The 12483-nt window shown below is 40.7% G+C and overlaps 1 protein-coding gene across 3 annotated transcripts in view; it reads right to left on the reverse strand.

Moving 5' to 3' along the window:
• Window positions 1–721: 721 nt before the first annotated feature.
• TMEM181 (transmembrane protein 181) overlaps window positions 722–12483 on the reverse strand; it is a 123020-nt gene continuing 111258 nt past the window's right edge. For all 3 annotated transcript variants that reach the window (XM_073627887.1, XM_073627888.1, XM_073627890.1), the window contains exon 17: window positions 722–7114. In XM_073627887.1, the coding sequence (XP_073483988.1) occupies window positions 7036–7114 (79 nt within the window). In that variant the 3' untranslated portion in view covers window positions 722–7035. The remainder of the gene's footprint in view (window positions 7115–12483) is intronic.

The following is a 12483-nucleotide window of genomic DNA, read 5'->3' on the forward strand; positions in this document are numbered from 1 at the left end:
TTTAATGAGTCAACACAGGCACCATTTGGTTAAAATAATTTATTTTATGTTTAATTATTTAATTCACACAGTGCTACCTTGTATTCAAGTGATGAAATAATTTATATTTTTGAGGCAATTTTGGTATTATTTATGGTGGCAGCAGTGATCAGCGTTTTGTAAAATCACTACTGAGGAAGGATACACTTTTTTTTTTTTTAATTTAGAATTATTTATCTATCACTCAATTGTATGGTGTGTTGGCTTGTAGTTTTGAGTCGATCAAGTGTCCTGCATGCACATTTGCAGACAAGGAACAAGGCTGACAGGAGGAGATAGTAGAAGATGTGCTTATCAACCTGCTTCTGTTACTGTTCTATCAAAGGTTGGGGGGCATGGAAGTGACCTAGCTTTGTTACTCTGCAACTGCAATAGCGGAAAGTCAGGTTATCAACCTGACTTTGCTGTGTGGTACGGATGTGTAAATCTCAGGAATGGATAGATGAATTCAAATTATTTGCCCCATAAAACAGCTCCCACATCTGTATTTGAATTGAGTGTTTAGCTGTTTGCCCGAAGTTTTAAACTGTACACAGTGCATGGTTTTCTCTGCAATCAAAATCAACCAAAATGTACAGTCATGTGATAAACAAAGTACACTCCATGGAAATTGTTGAAAGTCAACTTTCCATGGGGTTCTACTGTATAGCAGCATTAACTTACAAAAAAAATGCACACAATATTACAGAGTAGAATAATCATGGTTTAATAATCGTTAAAAAGGGAACAATAATTTATGAAATTAAAAAAATGTATTTTTTTTCTCCAATTTAAACGGTTTAAGCCAACATTTAAGCAATGTACGTACTAGATTTCTAAAATACAACTTTACTGCTTATGTGCAAAAAACTTGCATTGTGGACAGCTGACAAGTTTGGCTTGTCGCTTTCAGATGTTGCTAAAACTTGTCAGGATCATTCAGCAAGAATGTAAAACCCTTTAATTTACAGGACAATTTTAGTTTTCATGTTTTAATGGTTTAAAAATGCAACATAAACCAGCCATGAACAGTTTAGAAGACATTTCCCATTAGCTATAACATGTACCAAAAATGAAATGAAACCTTCTCTAATATCTATTTTAATAAGTTATAGTAAAGATATTTTAGATAGTAGTCAACAAAAAGTAAGCTGCTTTTAAAGCATATCCATCTTTCCAGTTGTGTTTTTCATACCTAGCGCTGTGGTGGGGTTTTTTTTTTTTTTAGGCACTCTTCTCAATGCTTCTGCTCTTCCCACCTGTGTGGTTGAGGGAGGGTTCCTCTAGGAAATGAAAGGGGATACCAAATAAAGCAGACAGGTTGACAAAATCTGCAGCAACTGTGAAAGAATGTTGCTGCTGCTTTTCATGGCACTGTACATAAATTGTGGGGATATTAAGGGCATACGGTAGACAAAGAGCCTCCAATTTCATTCTGAAGCTGAATGTATGCGTCAGGCCTTCTTGTTTTGCAAACTGATACAAGTTCGTAGTCTAGAAATCTATTTCTCTTTTCCCAAACCTACAAACCATGGAGTGACAAGTTTCATTTTTTTTTTTTTTATACTCAAGTACATAGAGGCAGCATATACCTCAGAAGGCACTATTATTTCCAATCTTCTATTATCATCTGTAGCCAATCTATAATAATAAAATGTCCTGATCATTAAAAAAAAAATCTTTACTTCACACCCAAGATCTGCTGTGCTGCCAGGATGACTTTGACCAGTTGAGGACACTAGACCTGACACACACACAATCACAGAAGAGCTCATCATAGTACACAGGATGCAAGTAGCATGCCCACTCCTTCTGTCCCCTTCCGTAGCTCCCATACCACTTCCCAGCAATTCTCAGCCCTTAAAACGAAGCCAAAAGTTGCCCTATGTACATACAGCAGCTCCAGATGTCCAAAAAGAACTGATCGTCAAGACAATCAGTGACATTGTTACCTTTGTATCTGCTCCCATTTCATTCATCTACAGATCAAAGTGATGAACGCTGATCTAGAGATGCTGTCAGTTGGAGCAGTTTGACAAGTAAAAGGAATCTTTATTTAATTTGTAAATAACTTTGCATACTTTGTACCAGAATATTCTCAACAAGTTATAGAATAAAATTTACACTTTAAATGTTCACTTAACAAAATGTTACTGTACAATAAAGTAAAAAAATAAAAAATAGTTGTGTTAATTTTTTGTCTAAGGATGGCATCAAAAAAGTTCATTTTTGCAAGACAATGTCACAAAAAAAAAAGTAATGACAAAGTTACTGTGGAATAAATAGGCCCACAGCAGAAATTTAAAAACTTAGGGATCCATAGGGGTGAAAGAGGAAGTGACTAAAATAAAAAATGCCCAGCTAGAGGACAGAGTGTTACCCAGGGGCCACTTGAAAGTCCTGCTCAATGTAGGAAAAGTTAGCATTTTAAACCGCAAGGACTTTCCCAATTTTGGCATGTCAGAGAGATAACTTGCTAAGAGATTCCTCCTTAAAACAGAATTGAACCCAAAAACAAAAAATATTTCAGCTTGCCAATTTTTATATATGGTGGTTGCATTAATTTATTGTGCTTTCTTTTCAATATTTTTTGCTCCCAGGAAGTGTCTTTCAACTTCCTTTAAAGAAGAACACACGAATGTAAACATTTTGCAAAATTGTTAAACTGAAGACATGCTTTTGATTATAACAGTTTCAGTTACTAGTTTGCTTACATTAAACCCTCAATGAAAAGATCAAGCCATCAAATGGCTGGTGTAACAGCTGATAACATGTACAGCACCATGGCACCTGCACATTAAACAGAGGCAATGATGGCAGCTTCCATGGCTAAAAAAGATGTGGGTTTATTTCCACTTTAACAGACCAAGCTATCCAGCAAAAGTAGTAGTTAGGGGTTTGAGACAAACCATTAACACTGACAAGGGTACTTACAATGGTGAATTTTTATTAATTTATGTAAAACCAATTTACCAAAAGGAAAAAAACTTTGCTGTAATTGCATATAAAAGTGTCAGCTGGAGTTTGGCCTTATTTTCATTGTGCAAGTCTGTCTACACTACCGTGCAAAAGTTTTAGGCAGGTGTGAAGAAAACGCTGTAAAAATGCTTCACATGCCTGACGAAGGGGTCCTTGCGCGACTCCAAAACGTTGCACTATGCCTTCTGTAATGAGATTACTCTTCATTAAAGATTTGAACATAATTGACGATTGTGGCGTGCTGGCAAATATGTACATTTGATAAGTATCTGCCTCTATCTCAGCGTTGAGAACACCGTTGATCCTGACCAAATCTCCAACTCCATTTGCAGAAATGCAGCCCAAAACTTGCAAGGAGCCTCCACTATGCTTCACTGTTGCCTGCAGACACTCATTGTACTGCTCTCCAGCCCTTGGAGAACAAGCTGCCTCCTTCTAGAGGCAAATATTTCAAATTTTGACGCCTATGTCCAGAGCACCTGTTGCCATTATTCTGCCCCCTGGTTCCTATGTTTTCATGCATAGTTGAGTCGTTTAGCATTGTTGCCACGTTAGTGGTATGGCTTCCATTTAGACTACTTTTTGCCAGACTTCCCTGGAAAGTAGATGGGTGTACCTGGGCTCCACTGGTTTCTGCCTGTGTCTACAGTCCTCGTTGCCCGTTTCATTGTGCTTCTTCAAAAGAACTTGAACAGCATCTTGAAACTGCAGTCTGCTTTGAAACTTTTTTTTTTTTTTTTTTTTTTAGGGCTCTGAAGTGGGTTTACCCTCAAAATGTGTAAGCCACATAGGATGCTGAAGGGTCTTCCCATGGTAGCCGTTGAGCAGTGTGGATCTGGAAGCAGTCTCATCTGTTATTTATGATATATTCACAAACGCATGTGAAAAGGGAGTGTATCACTTGGTGCGCCCTCTGTTTGCGGTTTTGTAGTGTTGAAATCCCTTCTTGGGAGAGACCTTGCTTATGCAGTATAACTACCTTGTGTCTTGTTTGCTGTGCTCAGTTTTGCCATGGTGTATGACCTGTGACATGGCACGGTCTTCACAACCGCACCTTGGTAGCAGTTTGGCTGTTTCAGTTAATGATTACATATGAAATTGATGATCATTAGTACCTGCTTGGTATAATTGATCACACACCTGACTCCAATCCTACAAAATCCCTGACTGCAAGTGTACAAAGTGTGCAAGTGTAACAATTGATGCTGGTTTGAAGCCAAAAGGATAGTCAAATAAAATATCGATTTGATTTAGATTTTTCTTCTGTTCCCTCACTTTCTATTTTGTAAATTGATAAAAAAAAATAAACAACTAAAACATATTTTTGAAAGCACTCTTACTTTACAGCATATCTTTAGACCTGCCTAAAACTTTTGCACAGTAGTGTAAAAATGCTAGTGCATCTAAAAACTACCCTTTCCCCAGGTTTACAATGCTACTGTCCAAAAGATGTCTCAGTTGCTCCTCCAAGTGCACAGATACCATAAAACGAAGTATGCTACTGGCCAGATCACCAAGTGAAAATAAGAAAAAAAAAAAAAAAAAATCTAATCTAATGCAGCCACCACATTTAAGATTGGGAAGCATTCACATTTTCAGTTTTGTTCTTGGGTTTAATACAGCTTAAGTATCTTTGTGCATACTGAATACCCTCAGATTCCAACCTAAAAACTTAAACTATGAGCTGACATTTAAGGTAACTAGTTTAAATAGCCTGTGTGTTCAATTCCAGGAATTTGCCAGGCTTGTACCTTTATGACTGAAATGCTACCTGTTTTTTGTCCCCATTTAAATATATATATATATATATATATATATATATATATATATATATATAATAGATGAGTGCCCCATGTATGATGACCATGGCTGTTAATAAAACTGGTCATAGCAAGTGTACAGTGAATGGCAATGTACGCAGTCCTTTTCACACTGCTTTTATCCTACATGGTTCGTACATGCAGAGGTACATAGTTAAGTGTTCTTGCATAGCAAGACCACTTACTGTTATCTCACATATATATTATTATTCTTATTATAGCCAAATTTACCACCCTAACTCCTCCCACAGTTTTTACACTACATAGACAAGTTATATACCGAAACGTGCGGATTGTTCCAGATTGGTGTGCTATTACTTTGTGGAATGTTTTGCCAAATGGTTCACGAAATATCGTCGTTTTTGCGGCCAAATTGGTCCCATAGGAATGAATGGCGAAATGTTCAAAAATAAAGTGGGAGGTGACAAAAGCTGAAAAATCAGGACATGATTTCTAAACTGCCGCCACTCCCTCATTTTCAAGCCCACCCACACAAATCTTATATCAAAACGTTCAGCTATCCCTGCTGCCACTAAACATGTCCACGGCTAAGCCATAGTCCTGATAGTTTTCACAATATGACCATTTTCATCCATTGACATTCATTGAAACTACACTCTAGCCCCTTCAAATTTGAAGGGCAATTTCTAAACTGCGACTGTGCCTCCATTTTTAAATATTTCAGAGACATACTATACATCAAAATCTAGGTCTGGGTCTTGTGAGTCTCACAATATAAAGATCTTCGCTGTAGGATTTATAGTTTTTAAAATACGACAGTTTGAATTACTGCACAGTTATTACATCTATCATGATCCTGTGTATTGAGCAGTGGTTATGAAGCATAAACAGGACATGAGCGTTGCTAGGAAACAGTGGGAGTAAACACAAGATGCTGAGACCCCCAAATGCATGTGGTCATACAGTACCTTCATCTGCTAGGCTTGATAATGCTTGTAGACTACTGGTGGAGGCAAGAACACTTCACACAATTTCCCCAGAAATTGTAGCTTTTCTAGTTATAAGAACATGTACAACAGAGGTTATTACACACACATCCGCAGCTAGTGGGCCTTAAGAGGTTAAACTTCGTGATGTTGAAAAAAGGATCTAGCACTGGGTGGATCTGCTATCATCAGTGGATTCTTTCATATGCCCTTCCAGGTCAAAGACTCCCTTAAACCACTTGCGGAAAGATATTCTCCTGTATGTGTGGGGGCCTGATACATAAAGGATAACTGGAACAATCCAGAAGATGACAATTTGGGCCACTCAACAAATTCAACTTTCAACTCTCAGAAAAATCCACAAAAAATGTAAAAGCTTTCTTTAAATCAGAAGCAACAGCATAGTAGCTGTAGTGGTGTGGAGCACATCAGACTGACAACACAGATGGACAGATGCATGTGCATGCTTCAGGTCATAATGGAGTGCTAGGTTTCAGTATTAGTTCTCAGTATTATCAGATGTACTTGAAAGCACATGCTTTTGGCCCACAGAACATAGACAAACAGAATGGCATCACAGAGAAATGACACACGGACACCAAATGCCAAAATTGGGGGAGCACTTCTGCTATAGACAAAGGTTTTATCTACATAACTACTCCTAAGACAATTCTCATCAGCTGGCCAAATAATTACAGCATAGTGTAGTACTAAAACATCCCTTTTAAAATTAGTACCCATTACATTTCTAAAAAGATAAAATACCTCTACAAATGTCCTTCATGTAAACCGTATTTCATACCCTTTAATATAGGAACAATGGAAGAAAGGACTTTACACCGACATTTAAAAAGAAACTGTGCAGCAAAATTCATTAAATACAATCTCCTAAAGAATAAAGAATCTGATCCAATAAAACATACAGACATCACATTCACACTTGCAGAGGACTTGTTCCAATTAAGAGTCATGCTACTCCAGCAACTTCCTAAATAAAAAAATATTGACAGAGCTCGCTGTGCTTTGGAAGTAATAATTAGAACACGGGGGTTGGTAGCTTCAATGTATACACTACAAAACAGACTGACATCTGTACTCAAGGCTCCCCTGTGTCATTAGGATTTGGTCATCAGAAAAATAACACATAAAAATCCTCTGCAGAAAGAGCAGCAATCCATAACAACAAAGTTGTAATGAAAAGAAACTGTCCATCCTTCAGAATATTTCCCTCCTGCACCTGAAGGCACTCCGCCAGGATGTTCCCAATCCACTTAGTCACTATCAGATTCATCTTTATATTTAGCTCTTATGGTTTGTCCATTTTGAAGAGGCATCTCCTCGTAGTCACTCCTGTGAACACACAGATATATTAGAAAGCTTTTATATCACCAATGTGCTTAAATACAAAGCTTATGATAACATATGAATGGAGAACATAACGTATGTGATGTGAGAAGTAGAAAGCAACAACTTTATTCAATTATATATATATATTTTGTATACACAGTATATAGGGGTTAGTTTACTAAAAAAACTGGAGAGTGCAACATCTGGTGCAGTTGTGCATGGATGCCAGTCTCTAACTTTATTATTATTATACAGGTTTTATATAGTGCCAACAGTTTGCACTGTGCTTAACAAAATAAAGGCAGACATTACAGTTACATTACTGTTGGTACAAGAGGAATCAGAGGGCCCTGCTCATTAGAACTTACAATCTAAAAAGGAAGGGTCAACTGATACAAAAGGTAATAGCTGTGGGTGATGAGCTGATGGAGGAAGTAAAACCATGTTAGTTAGAAACAGGATAGGCTTCTTTAAAGAGAAGGGTTTTCAGGGATCATCTAAAGATGGATAGATTAGGGGACAGTCGGACAGATTGGGGTAGGGAGTTCCTACCCGAATCTGTCCAACTGGGAGGATGGGAGAAGCTCTGTAGAAATCCTGGAGGCGAACATGGGAGGAAGTGACAAGGGAGCTAGCGAGCAGGAGGTATTGGGAGGACTGAAGAGAGCGGCTTAGTTGGTATTTTGGGACTAGGTTAGTGATGTAGCTGGGGGCAGAGTTATGGATGGCTTTGTAAATTATTGTTGCACTTTGAATTTAATTTGTTGGGTGAGTGGAAGCCAAGGGAGGGATTGGCACAGAGGGGTGGAGGGACACTGAATGGTTGATAAGGTGGGTGAGTCTTGCAGCGGCATTCATTATGAACTGAAGGGGGAATAGTCTATGAAAGGGTAATAAAATGAGGAGGGCGTAGCAGTAGTCATGGCGAGAGATAACCAGGGAGTGAATTAGAAGCTTGGTAGTGTCATTAGTTAAATAAGGGGGCATAATCTGGAAATGTTGCGGAGGCTAAGGCAGCATGATTTGGACAGGGATTGTATGTGGGCCTGAAAGGACAGTTCAGAGTCTAAGGTTACCCCTAGCACCCTGACATGTGGGGATGGACTGATAGATGTGCCATTGATCTTGACAGAGAAGTCAGGGGAAGGGGCACGTGGGGGAGGAAATATTAAGAGCTCAGTTTTAGATAGATTCAGTTTGAGGAAGTGGTTTGACATCCGGGCTGATATGTCTGTTAGTAAATCAGTGATGCGTGAGGAGATTGATGGGGTGAGCTGAGGGGCAGAGAGATAGATTTGGGTGTCGTCAGCATATAAAATGGTAGTGGAAGCTATGGGAGGCCATCAGCTGACCCAGGGAGGATGTGTAGATCGAGATTAGTAGAGGTCCAAGGACAGAACCTTGTGGGATCTCAACGGTAAGAGGAGTTGGAGAGGAGGAAGTGGAGTTGTAAGTCACACTGAAGGTGCGATGAGATAGGTAAGATTCGAACCAACAGAGTGCAGTCATGGAGACCAAGCAAATTGAGTTTTTTGAGGAGGAGGGGGTGGTCAACTGTATCAAAAGGCAGCGGAAAGGTCCAAGAGTAAAAGTACGGAATAATGACCGTTGGTTTTGGCTGTTAGTAAGTCGTTTGTGAGTTTTAGGAGGGCAGTTTCTGGGGAGTGCTGTGGGCGAAATCCAGACTGAAGAGAATCAAGAAGGTTATTTTCAATGGAGGTGGTCGCTCAGTCGGTTGTAGACTAACCGTTCAAGGAGTTCGGAGGCAAAAGGGAGTAAAGAGATGGGTCTTAGGTTGTTAAGATTGGTGAGGATCTAGTGAGGCATTTTTTGGTATGGGAGTGACTAGCGCATGTTTTAGAGGGTTGGGGAAGATGCGGATAGAGTAGAATAGAGTCAGATGGTGACTGTAGTATTTGAGAAGGAACAGGGGGCAGGAGGTTAGGTGGGCGTTAGAAAAAAGTTTAGTGACTTCCTCTATAGTAGCTGGGTTAAAAGAGGGAAGTATTGATTATACAGGAGGACAAGGAGTGTAAAGTGAGGGAGATATCTGTAGAGCGGAGATCTCGAGACAAATTGTCTCAATCTTATTTTTGAATTAATTAGCAATCCCCTGGGCAGTGAGTAAGTTAATGGGTGGAGGTAATGGAGAAGAAGTAGAGTGGTAAAAGGTAGAAAAGAGTTGATGGGGACAGCATGAGAGGGTGTTAATGAGAGTGATAAAGTAGGTCTGTTTGGCAGTGTGGAGGCAGGAATGGTATTTTTGGAGGGCAGATTTATACCGGCTGAAATCTTGCTGTGACTTAGTCTTGCTCCACAGACGCTCAAGAGCGCGGCTACTTTTTTTAGGGGCTTCTGGCATTCTCTGTCAGGGTTGTAGCGGTCGGGGCTTGATTCTGTGCGTAGTGAGGGGGGCGAAGGTATCCAGGGTTGATGACCGTGAACTGTTGTAGACAGAAGTGGCCAAGCTGAAGTCCGGACAACTTCAGCTTGTTCAATTAAGCTTGGACAATAAAACATGGAAGCGGATTGGTTTCTATGCAGAGCTGCACCAGATTTTGCACTCTTATTTTAGTAACCCCCATAGTGTTCAAGTAAATGCAAGTATTTATATATTCTTAAAGAGAAGGCTTTAGTCAAGTTACAAAATTTTCACTAGAAACATCATTAGTATTCATAGGGAGCGGTTTCTGTAATTAGGCACTTAAATTGCAATAAAATCAAATCTTTTCATATGCAATATGGATTAAAATACCTCCTAACTGCAGTGTGCCCGCGGCACCCGAAGCCAGCACCTGCTTATTTCCGGCATTTCAGTGTGGCTCTAACGCGCATCCAATTCTTGCGTATGCCCAGTAATCACACAGTGCAGCGCAGAGCATGTCCAAAGATTCCGGGGGATTGCTAATGCTGATTTCACAGAAGTCAACAGGACAATGCTTATGATGTCAAATCGCCTGGGCAGCGTGCACATTTTGAAGAAGAAGAAAAAAAAAAAAAAAAAAAAAAAAAAAAGGGGGGGGTACTTCGCAACAACAGCAAAAAAAAAAAAAAAAAAAAAACTGCTGAGTTAGACTTACTGGTAACTCCTTTTCTGAGAGTCTTCCAGGACAGCCCACGAGACCTAGAGCTCCTCCTACCAGGACAGGAAACACGTTACCCCCACCAGATAAAAGGGCGGTCCTCCAGGCCCCATGTCAGTCTTCTCAAGAACCGTAGGACGTCCCTGCAAAACATATGCATAATACACATAACTTCAGACAAAACCGGGTGGGAATCCGGCTGTCCTGGAAAACTCTCAGAAAAGGAGTTACCGGTAAGTCTAACTCAGCTTTTCTTCAAGCGTCTTCCAGGACAGCCCATGAGACGATGAGCCAGAACTTACCAGTCTAGGAAGGGACAACTGCCTAAACGACCAAACGCCTGCTCCTGAGCAGATAGGAGATCCAGGTGATAAGGTTTAACGAAGGTCAAATAACTGGACCATGTGGCAGCCCTGCAAATTTGTTCCGGTGAGGCACCAGCCCTCTCAGCCCAAGACGTAGTCAAGGCTCTAGTTGAGTGCATAGTAACAAAAGGCGGAGGCACTTCCTTAATTTTCAGTTTCAGAGATAGCTTGCTTTATCCATCTAGCCAATGTGGCTTTAGATGCACTATTTCCCTTGTGCGTTCCTGAAAAGAGGACAAACAAGGCATCAGTTTTTCTAAAGGTCTTGGTGACCTCAAGATAGATGAGGAGAATCCTTCTCACGTCTAAAAAAACTAAACTTTTTCTTGGTCGCCCTGTGGCGAACTACAAAAGGTTGGCAGTACAATGTCCTGAGATCGGTGGAATGTATTGGCCACCTTAGGCAAACAAACTGGGTCAGTTCTTAAAACAACTCGATCCTCAAAAATCGTGAGGAAATGCTCCCTCACTGATAGGGCCTGCAACTCACTTACCCTATGAGCTGAGGTAACAGCTACAAGAAAAATTGTTTTTAATGTAAGTAACCTAACTGAAATATCCTTGAGAGGCTCAAAAGGAAATTCAACCAGAGTTTGAAGTACCAGGGACAGGTCCCAAGTTGGACAATTCTCACCACTACTGGCTTGGCCCTAGAAATTGATTTGAAAAATCTGGCTATAGTGCTATTTTCCAGGAGAGAAAACTGGAGGAAAACACTGATGGCTGCCACCTGTACCTTTAAAGGTACTAACAGCAAGACCTTTGTCGATACCCTCTTGAAAAAAAATTCCTAAATTGAAGGAATATCACGAGTTAATCTTTGATTTTCAGATAACCATAAGTTAAATCTTTTCAAAACCTTGGAATATATTGCTCTAGTGACTGGTTTTCTGCAATTTACCAGAGTCTTGACTACTTTGTCAGAGAACCCCTGGGCGCTCAGTATCTTTTCTTCAGATACCAAGCCATCAAGCTTAAGGAAACCACCTGTGGGTGTGACACTGGACCCTGCGATAGTAAATCTTCTTTCTTCGGAAGACTCAGTGGAGGCTCTGAGACCAGAGTCTGTAGCAGGGAAAACCATGGCCTCTTGGGCCAGAAAGGGGCGATTAGGATAAGATCTGTTTCTTCTAGAAGAAACTTCCGGAATAAGTCTGATCGGCGGGAAGGCGTAACAGAGGCCAAATGGCCATGGATTTGCCAGAGCATCGATCCCCAATGATTGATCTGCTGCGTTCAGGAAAAGAACCTCTGTCTTGCGGTTGTTTTGATTTGTGAACGGGTCTGCTTTGGGACATCCCCATCTGTTGGTGAGATCCGCAAAGACTTCGGGATGAAGGGACCAGTTGTCTCGATCTACTCGGTAGTGGCTGAGATAATCTGCCACACAATTTTGTGTCCCCTTCAGGTGCACAGCTGTAATTGAAGCTAGATTCCCTTCTGCCCATGATAAAATCTCCTGGGCAATAGATTGAAGTGTCCAGCTCCTCGTGCCTGTATGTTGAGGTACACGATTGTTGCAATATTGTCGGATAGAATTTGGAGATTGTGACCCTTGATTTCCGTCTGAAATGACTGCAAGGCTCTCTGAACTGCTAACAGCACTCTCTGATTGGATGAAGCACTTGCTTCCCTCGAGGACAACTCTCCTTGTACCACTGCGTTGCTGAGGTGGGCTCCCCATCCCCAGGAACTCGCACCCATAGTGATCCTTTGGGATATAGGAATGGACCATGGGAGACCTCTTGTTAGGTGCAGGTTTGTCCTCCACCACCACAAGCTTCTCTTTACCCTGGCGGGTAACTAGACCCTTGATTCCAGGGACCTTGCGTCTCCGTCCCAGTTCGTTAATAGAAAGAGCTGTAATGGACATTGATGAAATCTTGCCCATGGCACTGTGGGAAAGCACGAGGTCATCAGACCC

The sequence above is a fragment of the Aquarana catesbeiana genome, linkage group LG04 (genome assembly GCF_042186555.1).
Source record: "Aquarana catesbeiana isolate 2022-GZ linkage group LG04, ASM4218655v1, whole genome shotgun sequence".
NCBI classification, from domain to species: domain Eukaryota; kingdom Metazoa; phylum Chordata; class Amphibia; order Anura; family Ranidae; genus Aquarana; species Aquarana catesbeiana.